The 17,040-nt window shown below is 47.9% G+C and overlaps 1 protein-coding gene across 4 annotated transcripts in view; it reads left to right on the top strand.

The window, feature by feature from the left end:
• Positions 1-17,040, top strand: part of LOC140408318 (probable E3 ubiquitin-protein ligase HERC3) — a 90,140-nt gene that overhangs the window by 31,127 nt on the left and 41,973 nt on the right. For all 4 annotated transcript variants that reach the window (XM_072495350.1, XM_072495349.1, XM_072495348.1 and 1 more), the window contains exons 7-12: positions 822-976; positions 3,814-3,890; positions 4,800-4,900; positions 6,249-6,308; positions 9,160-9,265; positions 14,606-14,789. In XM_072495350.1, the coding sequence (XP_072351451.1) occupies positions 822-976; positions 3,814-3,890; positions 4,800-4,900; positions 6,249-6,308; positions 9,160-9,265; positions 14,606-14,789 (683 nt within the window). The remainder of the gene's footprint in view (positions 1-821; positions 977-3,813; positions 3,891-4,799; positions 4,901-6,248; positions 6,309-9,159; positions 9,266-14,605; positions 14,790-17,040) is intronic.

The raw sequence follows: 17,040 nt of genomic DNA on the forward strand, positions 1-17,040 counted from the left end.
AGTAAATATTCACTCACTTTGTATCTTGATTCGCTAATCAGAGACTAACACCGAAGTTTGTAAGAGTTAAGGGGTGAGATTCTCCGACCCCCCGCCGGGTCGGAGAATCGCCGGGGGCTGGCGTGAATCCCGCCCCCGCCAGTTGCCGAATTCTCTGACACCGGATATTCGGCGGGGGCGCGCCGCGCCGGTTGGCGGCTCCCCCTCCACGATTCTCCGGCCCGGATGGGCCGAAGTCCCGCTGCTAGAATGCCTGTCCCGCCGGCGTAGATTAAACCACCGACCTTACCGGCGGGACAAGGCGGCGCGGGCGGGCTCCGGGGTCCTGGGGGGCGATCTGGGGCACGATGGCCTGGCCCGCGATCGGGGCCCACCGATCCGCGGGCGGGCCTGTGCCGTGGGGGCACTCTTTTCCTTCCTTCCTTTCCTTCCATGGTCTCCACCATGGCGGAGGCGGAAGAGACTCCCTCCACAGCGCCTGCGCGGGGATGCCGTGAGTGACCGCTAACGCTCCCGCGCATGCGCCGCCCGGAGATGAAATTTCCGCGCCAGCTGGCGGGGCACCAAAGGCCTTTTCCGCCAGCTGGCGGGGCGGCAATTAGTCCGGCGCGGGTCTAGCCCCTTAAGGTTGGGGCTCGGCCCCCAAATATGCGGAGGATTCCGCACCTTTGGGGCAGCGCGATGCCCGACTGATTTGCGCCGTTTTGGGTGCCGGTCGCGGACATCGCGCCGATACCGGAGAATTTTGCCCAAGAGCTGATTAGCAGCAGAAAACTTGGCAAAGGCTTGTTAAATTATGAACGTATATATATTTTGAACAGCGATCACACACTTGTCTTCGTTGCATCGTCTGGTGAGATTTACTCTTTTGGTCGTGGAGAGAATGGGCAGCTGGGAAACCGAGAGACCAGTGATCAGTTAGTGCCTCTTCCTGTCAACATCACGGACACACCTGACAAAAATGGAACGGAAAATGGTAAGCGATGTAAACTTCTATATTTTAATAACCCCATTGTATGGAAAAGATTTGGCCATGACTGGCATATAATGTTGACCTGTGGATATGATGAATTGCATTTTCAGGAAGACTTTGATTTTATATAGAACTCAGATAAAGCATGTCAAGGAGTGACACAGTGGTTAGCACTGCTGCCTAACACGCCTGGCACTCCAGTACAATTTCAGCTTTGACTGATGGTCTGTGTGGAGTTTGCACATTATAGAATACCTTCAGTGTAAAAAGAGGCTATTTGGCCCATTGAGTCTGCACTGACACTTTGAAAGACAACCCTACCTAGGTCCTATTCCCCGCCCTGTAACCCGACCTTAAGGGGAATTTATAATGGCCAATTCACCTAACCTGCACATCTTTGGACTGTGGGGGGAAACCGCAACACCCAGAGGAAAATAAGAAAATCGCTTATTGTCACAAGTAGGCTTCAAATGAAGCTACTGTGAAAAGCCCCTAGTCGCCACATTCCGGCGCCTGTTCGGGGAGGCTGGTACAGGAATTGAACCGTGCTGCTGGCCTGCCTTGATCTGCTTCCAAAGCCAGCGATTTAGCCCAGTGTGCTAAACCAGCCCCTCTGCAGACACGAGGAGAATGTGCAGACTCCACAGAGACAGTCACCCAAGGTTGGAATTAACCGCTGTGAGGCAGCGGTGCTAACCACTGTGCCACCATTGTACCCTGAGTGGGTTTCCTCCGGGGGCTCCATTTCCTTTATTCCTTGTCCTACCCCCTACAGGACCCTGTATTCAGAACCATTTTCACAGTCCTACCTGGACTGTGACAGCACAGCACCTACATGGACCACGACAACTGGAACCTTCCCTCCCACTTGTGGGCGGGATTCTCTGACCCCCCGCGCCGGGTCGGAGAATCACCGGGGGGGGAGCGGCGTGAATCCCGCTCCGCCACTCCGACGCCGGCTGCCGAATTCTCCGGCGCCGGGTTTTTGACGGGGGCAGGGATCACGTCGCGCCAGTCGGGGGCCGTTGGCAGTGCCCCCCCCCCCCCCCCCGGCGATTCTCCGGGCCTCGATGGGCCGAGCGGCCGCCCGTTTACGGCCGGTCCCGCCGACGTGTAATACGCAAGGTCCATATCGGCGGGACCTGGCTCTGAGGGTGGCTTGCGGACTCCTCGGGGGGGGGGGGGGGGGGTGCGGGGGGATCCAGCCCCGGGGGGGGGCCCACAGTAGCCTGGCCCGTGATCGGGGCCTGCCGATCTGCGGGAGGGCCTGTGCTGTGGGGGCACTCTCTCCCTCCGAGCCGTCCTCGGTAAAACTCCGCCATGGCCGGCGGGGAGAAGAAACCCCCGGCGCGTGCGCAGGGATCACGGAAGCAGTTCTGCGCATGCGCCAACTCGTGCCGGACGTGGAGGCCGTTCGGCGGCGATTGGCGTGGCGCCCACCACTCCAGGGCCGACCTGGCCCCCAGAAGTGCGGAGAATTCCGCAACGTCCAGGCGGCCCAACGCCGGAGTGGTTCACGCCGCTCTTTGGTGCCCGGTATGGCCCGCCCGCCGATCGGGGGAGAATCCCGGCGGTTCCTCTCCAGCTCTGAGCAGATGTCCAGAACACAGGCACCAAGAGGCAACACAGCCGACTGGACTTTGCTCTTTGCTGCACAGAATAGTGTCAATCCACCTCACTACACTGTTCCCTACCACCACTATGTTCCTTTTTGCTCCCTCCACTCGAATGTTTTCCTCTATCACAGTGCCATGGTCAGTCTACCCGTCAACCCCGCAGCCCACTCTCATTCAGACAAACTCAGAGAACCTCTAACATACTGAACTCTGACCATTGGCCAAATCACAAGACCCTATCCTAAGAGTTGTGACTGCCTCCTTGTAAAAAGCATCCAGGCAATGTTCTTCCACCCTGAAATGTTGCAATGGTCTGCACCTCGGCCTCAAGCCCACTGGCACTGAGCAACTCACCAAACTCCCAGGTATGCATGCACTCAGGTCCTAAGCTGCACTCAAGAACCCTGGGCGGGATTCTCCGCCCCACTGCTCCAGTGTTCCGGTGCGGCCCCCCGCCGGTGGCAGGAATCTCCGTCTCGCCAGCCGGCCAATGGGGTCTCCCATTGTGGGCAGCCCCACGCTGTCGGGAAATCCCCGGGATTGGGTGCACTGCCGGCGCAACGGAGAATCCCGACAGCGGAGGATCCAGCCCCCTGAGTTCATAGTAAACTGAAATGGAGCTCGAGCGACCAGACTCAATTAGTTAGCTAATCGACTGCTTAGCTCTCTCGGTAAAGTGTGTTTAGCCTGTCTAAGGCTGAGAGGAACAAACCTAATCTATTCCCACAGCACTTTCCGGTTGCTACTAATAACAGACTGGACTAGATTCTTCAAATACAAGATTGACACTTTAAACTCCCCCCACTCACCACACTCTCAGGTATGCACTCAGTTCCAAAGCTGCCCTCATTAGCCCTGAGATGCTGGGGATTACTGAAGCAGTATTACAGACATTATTCATTCCTCATTTGAAGCCCATACATTAAGCCTTATTTTTATTTATTTGATTTTATAAATTCCACAGTCTATATTGATAATTGAAAAGTCCTATGTAAACATGTCACACTGTAATTACACCTTTGCCCTGGTGATGGCGCTGCCACATCTTCAGCCATATGGGTGGGTAATTACTTAGACACTTTCCATTACAAATATTGACTGAGGAGTTTGTAACAGAAGAACATGACAAGAAAGGGTCAAGGACGTAAAATTAACATATGACATAACGAAAAACAGGCTGACACATATTTTAAGCAATATTTCTGTGTTTGTACAATTTGACAGGCCTTACAACCAAGCCGGCTGTGAAAAGAATTTTTGCTGGAGGAAACCAAAGCTTTGCAGAGCGCAATGATGAAGTGGTAAGACGATAAGTACACCTTGAGACCAGGGGGAGATATTGGTGACCACACAATGGGTGGAGTTTTCCCAATATTTGTCAGAGCTTCAGGCCAGACTGACTGACTGTTTTACGGGTTTAAAGGCTGCAGATGGGGAGAGGAGCCAAACGAGCCCCATCCCAGGGAAGACCCGCAACCTGAGCCCCTCCAGCCCAGCGCAAGCTCCCCTGAGCCCCCACCTTCCATGAAGGACCCCCTCAGCAACCCGGAGGCAATTGTTGGGAGGGCACTTACCACCTTGCCACCTGGCAAGCTGCCAGGTCCACGTTCCTCGATACTTGCACCCAATCACGCCATGTAATTCCCGGCTGAAAAAAAAAATGCAAATTGCTTATTGTCACAAGTAGGCTTCAAATGAAGTTACTGTGAAAAGCCCCTAGACGCCACATTCCGGCGCCTGTTCGGGGAGACTGGTATGGGAATTGAACCATGCTACTGGCGAGCCTTGGTCTGCTTTAAAAGCCAGCTCTTTAGCCCTGTGCTAAACCAGCCCCTATAGGGTTCTGTGGGGAGGCTAGAGCACATCCCAGCTGGCTAGTGAATGGTGCATCCCACCCGCCAATCAGATGTAAAATAGTTCTAACGAGCTATTTGCATAGTTCTGCTGAATCCGGGCAGGACGACGGGCTCGGACATCAGGAATCCCACTATCGCCGGTAGGGCGGGGCGAGCACAGAGACTCATGGCGGTCCTGCCACCAGACATGAATCCCAATTTTGGCGCGGCGCGCTATTCTGCGGCCAATCGCAAATCCCGCTTCGAAAGGGTGGACCTGGAGAATCTTGGCCAATGTTCCTACCAGAGAAAATCGGTGTTTCTTGCATTCCTTGTCTACAGATGGACATTTAGTGTTCTTGTGTTTTTTGCTAGGGTTTGGTGCCTTCTGTTAACCCATCTGCATTGAATACTTTGAAGAAAATCATGACATTGGACAGTTTGTTGGAGAAAGAAATGGACAAAAACACAACAAAGTAATTTGCCTTCTTGCTAAGTTCCATTTACCTCCCCAATTTCCCTATAACTACCTTCAGAAATTTTTATCAAACTCCACCGGGCAAACACATGCAAAGGTTTTACGTGTTGGGGTTAATTCTCGCATTAACACAACTATTTCAAATGGGTTTGTGTCAATCGTGAAATTTATCTTCCAGTCTCTTGTGGTGCACATCTATAAAGGACAAATGAAATAGTTTTAGGGGTGGGCTAGACACACCCTTGAGCCCATTCGACCATCCAATAAGATCCTGGCTGACCATCAAACTCAACTCTACTGCCCAGTCCCCTTGATTCCCTTAGATTCCAAGAATCCACAGATCTGAGCCTTGAAAATATTCAATGGCTGAGAGTCCACAGCTCTTTGGGGTAGTGAGTTCCCAATGTTGTGCCATCAGATGGGCTCCCAAGATGCACCTGATATTCTGTAGGCAGCCATTGAAGATGTGAATACGCTGGTGGAGTCAGGATCTGAGGTCAGTGGTACTTCTGCCACACTTCAATCAGCGGGTTTTAGGGGCTTCTGTACCGTTTGTAACCTATATTGTGTCAGATGCCATGTTGAGGACATTGGTTTACTGTGCAAACTAGAGGACTCAATTCCCAAACGATTTTCAAGCATCCTCCAGGAAGTTCCACTGTAGTTACAGTTTCCAACATATCTCATCTCAGTTTCAACATGTTCTGTTGATGCAGTTTCTAAATATAATCCACATTGAAGATGCCTATTGCGTGACGTTGGCACTGAATTCAATTTCACTATTTATGTTTATGTTAAACAGAAGGGGGTAGCAGTGATGCAGTGATATTGTCACTGGACTAGTAATCCAGAGATCCAGAGACCCAGGGTAATCCTCTGGGGATCTACGTTCAAATCCCACCAAGGCAGAAGGTGAAATTTGACTCCAATAAAAATCTGGGATTATGTCTCTTGATGACCATGAAACCATTGTTGATTGTCGTAAAAACCTATCTGGTTCACTAATGTCCTTTAGGGAAGGAAATCTGTCTTCCTTTCCCTGGCCTGGCCTACATGTGACTCCAGACCCACAGCAATGTGGTTGACTCTTACGTGCCCTTAAAAGCCAGCTCTCAATCCAGGGGCAACTAGGAATGGGCAATAAATACTGGCCCCCCAGCAATGCCCACGTCGCAGGAACTTCCATAGGGTGCAGCTGTGCAAAATTTGAATATTCAGTAAATTATTCCATGTATTTAACATTTAAAAAAATAGATAATTAAACATAGTCCAAAAAGGACCAGAGGCATCTCTCTTTATTAAAAAGCCAACAATGTGAATTAAATTTGTCTGAATTTCATTTACAGGGCAATCGTTCGAGCATTTTCCTCTTCTCAAAATTTGAGTGGAAGTTTCCTGGATGTCAGGTCAGCAAATGTTTTATTGCCGAACAATTAGCATCAAAATATCATACTTCGATGTGTACCACATTCCATTTGAGCTTCCTGCTTTATTCCCCACACCCAAACCAGAATCTTTTGTAAAAGATCCAGAGGATACCTTTTATTTTCTGGTGTTTATTTGACTCCTTTTCCTTCAGGAAGTTCATGGACTGAACAAAATGAAGTTTGGAGAAGTGTCATGTGAGAGTACCTTTAAGAAATGGGTGTGTATATAAGTATCTGTAGTGAGAGTACCTTTAAGAAATAGTTGTTTATAAATGGGTGTGTATATAAGTATCTGTAGTGAGAGTACCTTTAAGAAATGGTTGTTTATTACTGCAGTGATGTCAGAGAGTGGGTGGAGCTGGGCTGTCTGTCAGCTTTTTACTTTCGTTTTAGGCTGTTTACTGCAGGGTGTGTTTTAGTTTCATTTTCAAAGCTGGATAGTTGCAGTCACAGCCAGAAGGTGTATGAATCTCTGTACTCTAAAGGTTGTAAATCGATCCTGGTGATTTTTAAAACTATTAACAGTCGTGACTTTAACCTGATGTGCTTCTGGTAAAAGGTGTTTTAAGTCTTATGGATGTTAAAAGGAAAGCTTAAAGGATTACTCAGTGTTGTACTCTTTGGGGGTTGTATTTGAATTAATGGTTGCTAAGATCTTCATTGTATGTTTCAAAAAGGTTAACTTGAGTTCATAGAATAAACATTGTTTTGCTTTAAAAAATACATTTCCATTTCTGCTGTACCACACCTGTAGAGTGGGCCGTGTGCTCCCCATACCACAATCTAGTAAAAGTTGTGGGTCAGGTGAACTCTATGATACACTCTGGGGTTCTCTAAACCCTGGCGCATAATAAGAAGGTAAAGGACTGTGCAGGAATGTCACGGGATTTACTGGACAGATTCTGTTATAGCGCCGGCCCTTTCCGTAGTTTCTCAAACTATCAAAGCTGCGTTAAGTGATGTCAGCGCCCCCCGCAGTCAAGTTCAGTTTGGGAATTCATTACCCAGAATTTCCTCTGGCCAAACACTTCCCGCCCATTAGCTTGTTTCCTTCGCTGCATCACTCTTCCAGGAATTAGGGTACGCGTCATGAAATATTTCCGATAGGCATCCGGACTATCTGAGGTGTAACAGGGGACCTGTCTCAGTTCTGAGGGGAAGAACGTCGCTAAGGTTGAGAAACTTCAACATTTTGAGAGGAAATATAATGGTAGCCTTCTGTGCATCTCCAACTTCCCTTACTCCACCATTGTCTGGAATGCTCCCCTCAAACCTCTCTGCTACGCCACTCTCATTCTTCAAGGCGCTTCTTAAAACCTTGCCTCCATGTCTAAGTTTCAGATCAATTGGCCTAATGGCTTTTTTTGACTTGGTGTCAAATTTCTGTCAGATGACACTCCTGTGAAGCCCCCGGGACATTTTATTACATTGGAGATGCCATATAAATGCAGGTTGTGGTTGTTGGGTTGGATGTGGTTTCCCAAGATAAATATCATAGGTAGAAGACCTGTACTCCACAAGAAAGACCTAGGGCAGGATTCTCCGATAATGGGGCTAAGTGTTGACGCCGTCGTAAATGGCGGAGCGTTTTACGACGGCGTCATTTGGTCGCTAGGAGCAGCGATCCTCCAACCCACAGGGGGCCAGCACAGCACTGGAGCGCTTCATGCAGCTCCAGCTGCCGATACGGGCCCCAGCACAGGTGGCGCGGGTACGCGCAGGTCTCCGTTATGGACTCCATGCAACATGACTGAGCCCTACAGGGGCCCGGCGTGGAGGAACATACGCCCCCCACCGGAATTAGCCCGCCCGCCGATCGGTAGCCCCTGATCACGGGGCCTGGCAACCCCGGAGCCGGATACCCCCTCCCCCCCACCAGGACGGCCCCCACAGCATGAACGCCGAGGTCCCGCCGGGTAGGACCACACGCGAACGACACCGGCGGCACTCGGCCTAACGCGGTGGGCACTCGGCCCGTTGAGCGTGGAGAATCGCCGGGGGGGGGGGGCCGCATTCAATGGCCCCGACTGGCGCCGCGGCGACTGTGCCGGCACCATCGCCGGCGTGGCGTCGCGGGATTCGCGCCCCACCACACACCCCCACACCTGCCGATTCTCCGACCCGGCCCTATACTCCACAAGTCCAAGGATATGCGTGTTAGGTGGATTGTCCGTGATAAATTGCCCTTAGTGTCCAAGGATGCACAGGTTAGGTTATGGTGGTTACAGGGATAGGGCAGGGTGGACGGGGGAGTGGGCATGGGTAGAGTGCTCATTCGAGGGGTTGGTGCAGACTCAATGGGTTGAATAGCCTCCTTCTGCACTGTAGGGATTCCATGATTCTATGGAACCATGAGGCTGAATAATGATAAATGGACCCCGATTTTACCATTCCAAGGGGTACATTTTAAATGTAGTGAATACATGGTCCGGGGGGGGGGGTTGCAGTAAGAGTTTTGCTAATTCACTTTACCAGACCAGATCACCGCCCAGGTGGTGACTATGTAAATTTACCCCAACAAAGCTGAGTGTTTGAGCTCCAGCACATTGTTTCAGATCAGTATATAGAACTGGATCAGCACCAAGAGCCAGTACTTCAATCAATCAGCGGTGACAATATAACAGCCAGTATAATGTTATAAAAGCAAAATACTGCAGATGCTGGAGATCTGAAATAACAGAACAATAAGTGTTGGAAGCACTCAGGCAGTCTGGCAGCATCTGTGCAGAGATACAGAATTCATGTTTCAAGTCCAATGTGACTTCTTCACAATAATATCTGATGGTTTCCACGATGCATTAATAATCATTCTTGCTATCTTTCTAAACAGCAAGGATGGCCATTTCAACACAAACGGAGAGGTGTCCGGCCTGGACATGTCTGCAGTATATCTGGGCTTCGTGAAGTTGGTTAAAAACTCCTCCGTGTTAGAAAAGGTAAAGTTACTGACTAATCACTACTCCGAACCTAGAGTTTCTCACACCTAAAAATACTGGAATGTATTTTATTCCCTCGCTAAACATTTCTTACTCTCTGCCTCCCTTACTTCTTTGAGCGTGTTCCTTGAAACCCAACTCTTTGACCATGCTTTTGTTCATCCACATTGGTACCCCCCCCACATAGCTCAGCGTCTCATTTATTTTAGAATGTTATCTGTGACATGCTCAGGGAGGATTTATTCTGTTAAAGGCACCAAATGAATATCAGCTGTTGTAATCATCTTTATGTCAACCCGAAGGCTGATTAGTACGGTACAGAAAGAGGCTTCTATGGGCCCCCACATTTTATACAGTGAGGGGAAGGAATAACCCACTGACCCCGGGTATCCTGCTGGATAACAACCCAGGATTCAGAACCACTCACTCGGAATGTCTGGAGAGGGGTTTGAACCCTGAACCTTTCGATTCAGAGGCAGGAATGCTGCCACTAAACCAATGATTAAGCTCTTTAAAGTTCAATAAGACTGGATTTCGCTGTGCAGATATTCTGGTAAAGATGCCAAAAGATATAGGTTGATGTCTGACAGCAGTGTGTAAATCTGCTTGATGTCACCTTACTCCAAGCCCCGGCATCCTATCCTGTTTACCAGAAGGTTCTCTCACCATAGTTAATCTGATGCCATAGATTATGATGAAAGGTTCTGTGGGATTTACATCAATAAATACTTTTTATTCATTCACAGACACAAAATTGCAGTTAACATATTTGAAAATGTACAGGAGAGAAATTTACTTTTTCCAGCAGATCATTTTTACACCACACCTGCTTGCCATAAAATCCCAACAGTGCAGAAGGAGGCTATATCGGGTCTGCACTGACCCCCTTCCCACCCCACCACCCTACCCTGTAACCCGGGGGTGTCAATGCCACATTGTAAAGTTACTGATTCAACGCAAGTCTGTTCTTCGTTACCAGCTGCGACCAGTTCAACGCCGCCAATCGCTTTACTGCTATCCTAAAATCACCACACTAAGTTGTCAGCTGAAATGCAAATAGAAGGTGCGGCAAGGACACAACAGGCAGCAAAAGAGAGGGAAAGTTTCCTGTTTTTGAGTGAGAACCTTCATCTGACCTGATGAAGTTTTACACCCGGCCCATTGGAACTGGATTTCAGGCAGGATTTCCCAATGGAATACACTTGATCTCTTCACAAACTAATTTGCTCCACCGACATTGTTACCATGAATTTTGAGAGACACCTTTCCTGGAAAGGGTGCAGAGGAGATTTACCAGAATGTTGCCTGGTATGGAGGAAGATCTTATGAGGAAAGGCTGAGGGACTTGAGGCTGTTTTCGTTAGAGAGAAGAAGGTTAAGAGGTGACTTAATTAAGGCATACAAGATGATCAGAGCATTGGATAGGGTGGACAGTGAGAGCCTTTTTCCTCGGATGGTGATGTCTAGCACGAGGGGACATAGCTTTAAGTTGAGGGGAGATAGATATAGGACAGATGTCAGAGGTAGGTTCTTTACTCAGAGAGTAGTAAGGGCGTGGAATGCCCTGCCTGCAACAGTAGTGGACTCGCCAACACTAAGGACATTCAAATGGTTATTGGATAGACATATGGACGATAAGGGAATAGTGTAGATGGGCTTTAGAGTGGTTTCACAGGTCAGCGCAACATCGAGGGCCGAAGGGCCTGTACTGCGCTGTAATGTTCTATGTTCTGCCCTTGGAAAGGGCAGAAGGAAAGGTGTCTCTCAAAATTCATGGTAACAATGTCGGTGGAGCGAATTAGTTTGTGAAGAGATCAAATGACAACATTAGTCTGTACAGCCACAGTATATTACAGAAGTTATTAATTTCGCAATAATATTTTTGTTCTTTATGTTGTAAAGTTTGAGCCCGGGAAATGCACTTGCAATGAAAATACCCAGATGCAAAGAGCACTTTTAATACACTATAGGTGTAACATAAGTGCCAACTGTTATTGCAGCTTGATGCTGCACCTGTGATTTCAAAGTCAGCACGGAAACAACCCGCAATATGCTTGTTGGATACACTTGAGGCAGATGTGAATTTTTTCACAAACCTTCAAGCACCTCCCAAATTGAAAAACATCACTCTCGCAAATCATTAAAAACATGCTCTTTTTCTGTTTACTCAGACTTTGAACATTATAGAATAAAGCACTTCTTCAGTTACAATCTTCTGCAAATGATCTTTTAAATCCTCAAAAGGTTGATTCAGGGATAACGACGGGGAAACCTCCAAAGTTTAACAGTTGTCACACCTGTAAGTGTTTACCAGAGAATGGTGGAATCTCATTAACATTCCTTTGAATTCCTGTCAACTATAATACCATCCCGTCAATGTATGAATTTCAATTAGCTATTGGCCCGTAGTTACATATTTTGTTGCAGGAATTCACAGTTAAATTTAATGATCTTAGGGGTGGCACAGTGGCGCAGTACTTAGCACTGCTGCCTCACGGCGCTGCATATCCCGGGTTCAATCCCAGCCCTGGGTCACTGTCCGTGTGGAGTTTGCATATTTTCCCTGTGTCTTGTGGGTCTCACCCCCACAATCCAAAAGGTCGTTCAGGGGAGGTGAATTGGCCACGCTAAATTGCCCCTGAAAAGGAAAAAAAGAATTGGGTACTTAATAAATTAAATGATCTTACATTATGATATTAATAAGGAATTGAGAAATATGGGTAACCCTTTGGCGACCTGGGTTCAATCCCGTCATGGCGGATGGTAACATTTCAATTGAATAGAAATCTGAAATTAGAAGTCTCATGTTGACCATAAAACCATTGTCGAAAAAATCCATCTGGTTCAATAATGGCCCATGGGTAGGAAATCTGATGTCCTTGCCAGGTCTGGCTCACATCTCACTCTGGATCCACAGTAATGCGGTTGACTCTTACATGCCCTCTGAGATGGGTGGCACGGTAGCACAATGGTTAGCACTGTTGGTTCACAGCGCCGGGTCCCGGGTTCGATTCCCGTCTTGGGTCACTGTCTGTGCGGAGTCTGCACGTTCTCCCCGTGTCTGCGTGGGGTTCCTCCGGGTGCTCCGGTTTCCTTCCACAAGTCCCGAAAGACGTGCTTGTCAGGTGAATTGGACATTCTGAATTCTCCCTCAGTGTACCCGAACAGGCGCCGGAATGTGGCAACGAGGGGATTTTCACAGTGACTTCACTGCAGTGTTAATGTAAGCCTACTTGTGACAATAATAATGATTATTTATTAAAGATGGCCCAGCAAACCACTCAGTTATATCAAACTGCTAAAAGGTCTAAAAGGGATGAAGGACCCAGCAGAGGTCCTCCTCCCTAACAGCACTGTGGGTGTACCTACACCACGTGGATTATCATGGTTGAAAAAGCCGCTCACCACCACCTTCTCAAGGGCAATAAATGCACAGCCACGTGAACTGCAATGACTTTTACTCTGCCTACTGTTGCTCTTTTTAGCCTTAGTTTTATTAACTCTGATTATGTCACCTTTGCTCACAAGTCGCCAGGTATCTTTCTGATACCGCCACGTGGTTCAAGCTCGAGTTATGATTAATAAGTCAGCACACCGCTTAGTAAGATTGAAATTAACGGTCATTTATTAAATACAACAATTAATGCTTACACAATAATCCTACTATCTATATCGAAACCTACCACTACTGGCCAATACTTAACTTTAGGAAGAGCCCACCCGGTCAGGGAAACAAATGGCTTATCGAATCGGATCTGGCCCGCGGGATTCAAAAGGCTGATACGGGTCGATGGCTAGGAGTCTTTATCGGGTAGCGATCGCTGGAGTCAAACTTACAGTTTCTGGTCGATGTTCTTGCGAAGGTCGCGAGCAGGAGAAGAAGGGAGAGAGAGAGAGAGATCTGAACTTGGCCCCTCACTTTATAGGGCCCAGGGGCTTCCCGCCTCTCGGGGCGGCCCTTGACCCTGAGTCCCAAGTGATTGGACTTGTTCCCAATCACTGGGTTCGATATGCTCCAATAATGGGGCGATTCCTCGATCGGGGGGTGGTCGTTCACCTGTCTTTGTTTCGGCCACTGCAGGCGCCGACAGGTCTGGCCTGGCATTCAATTGCTAATTTGTTGCAATTGTTCCTGGGGATAGCCGAGTAAATTGCAGATGTCTGGGTTGATGTGCTGCTAATGGTCGTAGGTATCGATCTGGGCCGACTTCCCCAGAGCCGAATACGCTATTCTGTCTGCAGCTGTCCGTTTGTGTCCTGTTGGCTGCTTTTCCCATCAGCCTTTTCGGTTAGCCATTTTAAATCAGGTTTTGGCCAAATTAATAGGGAATCAGCTATTTTAGGTGGCTACACTACCCGGATGGGGAGCTCACATGCAGGGCATCCCCAAGTTCAAATGAAAAACATGTTAGGCCCACTACGTGTGCAGGAATGAAGCTTGCAGGAGAAGAGGAAATATGGGACAAAATCTACCCCGGGAAGGTCAGATTATTGGACAATCCTGGAAAATCCGGAACGGTTGGCCACCCCTGATTGGAGTACAAGACAAAAGGCACCTTGCCACAATTGTACGGGGTTTCGGTGAAATCACACCTGGACTATTGTGAGCACTTTTAATCTCCTTTAGGGAAGGAAACCTTCCTTCCTTACCTGGTCTGGCCTACATGTGACTCCAGACCCACAGCAATATGGTTGACTCTTAACTACCCCCTCAAGGGCAATAAATGCTGGCACAGCCTGCGACGCCCTCATCCCATGAACAAATTTTTTTAAAAATTGGCCTCCCCATTTAAAGAATGGTTTACTTCCATTGGAGACAGTACAGCTAAGCTTGCTGAGATGCGAGGGTTGTCCGAATTTGAAGTAAACTGGGTGTATGTTCACTAGAGGTTAGAAGAATGAGAGACATTCTCATCAGAACACTCAAGATTGCGATGGGGCTTTTCAGGGCAGATACTGAAGCGTCGTTTCCCCTGGCCGGGGGAATCTAGTACAAGAGGGCACAGCTTCAGGAAAGGGGCCGATCATTTCGGGCTGAGGTAAGAAGGTTCTGAATCATTGGAGTTCTCCACCCCAGAGGATTGTGGTTGTTCCATCATTCATTATATTTAAGGCTGAGATACAGTGATCTCTGGGAATTGAGGGAATTCAGAAACAGACGGGGAAGCAAAGGGAAAGCCCATGATCAGCCATGGTCGTGTTGGCTTGTGGAGCAGATTCAATGGGCCGAATGGTCTCCTCCTGCTCCTACTTCTTTATTTTCTTATATTACTGCACTAAGTGGATTCTCTTTATTATAAAGGAGATACAATCCTGCCGCTGACATTCACGGTTTTACAGGTGAAGAATGCAGTGGAAGATAAACTGATCCCGTCATTACCTCAATCTCCGGCTTGTGTGGAAACATTGCGGGTTTACATTATTCTCCCAGAACTCATCGCTGTGCTGACAGACTCCGCAACGCTGACAGACTCGTTGAACAAAGCCATTCTCTCACTCCAAGAAAGTTATTTTAAAATTCTTGGTAAGTTTTTGAAACATTTTTAAAACATAATTAAAAGGTCTTATGGTCACAATTAAAGGAAAATAATTCAGAAAACAAATTGGTTTTCCCATTTCGTACATTCAAACAATGACAATGCTTCAAAAGATACCTCATTGATTGTAAAGTACATTCTGGAGGCCTGAGGTTGACACGATAGGAATACAACCCTTTCTGTCTTTTCTGTACCATCTTCAGAGACCAAATATCTTGGATGATAATAATTTGACACGGTAAGCTCTGGCACATCTCCGAATCAGAACTTCGTTAGAAACACTACGTAGGCACAGTCCATGCTGAAGTGAAGTCAGCCAATCAGGAAGACACCCGAGGAAATACGTGACACAATTGCTTCAGGGATGGCAGCTTCAGTAGTCATGGAGAAGCCTAGACAGGAGAGTGAACAAAATGGTTTATCTCCAAGTAACACTCCCAGTCGGGACTACTCTGCAGCCTGGAATGAAGAGCTTGTCGTATGGGGACTCTGGTCTGTACTTGTTGGAGTTTAGAACGATATGGGGGGATCTGATTGAAAATTACAGGATACTGCGATAGTGTGGACGTGGGGAGGATGTTTCCACTTGTAGGAGAAACTAGAATCTGAGGGCACCGCCTCAGACTAAAGGGACAATGCTTTAAAACAGAGATGAGGAGGGATTTCTTCACCAGAGGGTGGGGAATCTGTGGAACTCCTTGCCGCAGGAGGCTGTGGAGGCCAAATCACTGAGTGTCTTTAAGGCAGAGGTAGATAGGTTCTTGATTAATAAGGGGATCCGGGGTTATGGGGAGAAGGCAGGAGAACGAGGATGAGAAACATATAAGAACTAGGAGCAGATGTAGGCCATCTGGCCCCTCGAGCCTGCTCCGCCATTCAATGAGATCATGGCTGATCTTTTGTGCACTCAGCTCCACTTTCCGGCCCGAACACCATAACCCTTAATCCCTTTATTCTTCAAAAAACTATCCCATCTTTATCGTAAAAACATTTAATGAAGGAGCCTCTACTGCTTCACTGGGCAAGGAATTCCATAGATTCACAACCCATTCACAACCCTTTGGGTGAAGAAGTTCCTCCTAAACTCAGTCCTAAATCTACTTCCCCTTATTTTGAGGCTATGCCCTCCGGTTCTGCTTTCAGCTGCCAGTGGAAACAACCTGCCCGCATATATCCTATCTATTCCCTTCATAATCTTATATGTTTCTATAAGATCCCCCCTCATCCTTCTAATGATGATTCAGTCCCATTCTACACAACCTCTCCTCGTAATCCAACGCCTTCAGCTCTGGGATTAACCTAGTGAATCTCCTCTGCACACCCTCCAGTGCCAGTACGTCCTTTCCCAAGTAAGGAGACCAAAACCAAACACAATACTCCAGGTGTGGCCTCACGAACATCTTATACAATTGCAGCATAACCTCCCTAGCCTTAAACTCCATCCCGTTAGCAATGAAGGTCAAAATTCTATTTGCCTTCTTAATCACCTGTTGCACCTGTAAACCAACTTTTTGCGACTCATGCACTAGCACACCCAGGTCTCTCTGCACAGCAGCATGTTTTAATATTTTATCATTTAAATAATAATCCCTTTTGCTGTTATTCCTACCAAAATGGATAACCTCACATTTGTCAACATTGTATTCCATCTGCCAGACCCTAGCCCATTCACTTAGCCTATCCAAATCCCTCTGCAGACTTCCAGTATCCTCTGCACTTTTTGCTTTACCACTCACCTGAGTGTCATCTGCAAACTGAGACACATTGCCCTTGGTCCCCAGCTCCAAATCATCTGTGTAAATTGTGAACAATTGTGGGCCCCACACTGATCCCTGAGGGATACCACTAGCTACTGATTGCCAACCAGAGAAACACCCATTAATCCCCACTCTTTGCTTTCTATTAATTAACCAATCCTCTATCCATGCTACTACTTTCCCCTTAATGCCATGCATCTTTATCTTATGCAGCAACCTTTTGTGTGGCACCTTGTCAAAGGCTTTCTGGAAATCCAGATATACCACATCCATTGGCTCCCCGTTATCTACCACACTGGTAATGTCCTCAAAAAATTCCGCTAAATTAGTTAGGCACGACCTGCCCTTTATGAGCCCATGCTGCGTCTGCCCAATGGGACAATTTCCATCCAGATGCCTCGCTATTTCTTCCTTGATGATAGATTCCAGCATCTTCCCTACTACCGAAGTTAAGCTCACTGGCCTATAATTACCCACTTTC

The sequence above is a fragment of the Scyliorhinus torazame genome, chromosome 3 (genome assembly GCF_047496885.1).
Source record: "Scyliorhinus torazame isolate Kashiwa2021f chromosome 3, sScyTor2.1, whole genome shotgun sequence".
Classification (NCBI taxonomy): Eukaryota; Metazoa; Chordata; class Chondrichthyes; order Carcharhiniformes; family Scyliorhinidae; genus Scyliorhinus; species Scyliorhinus torazame.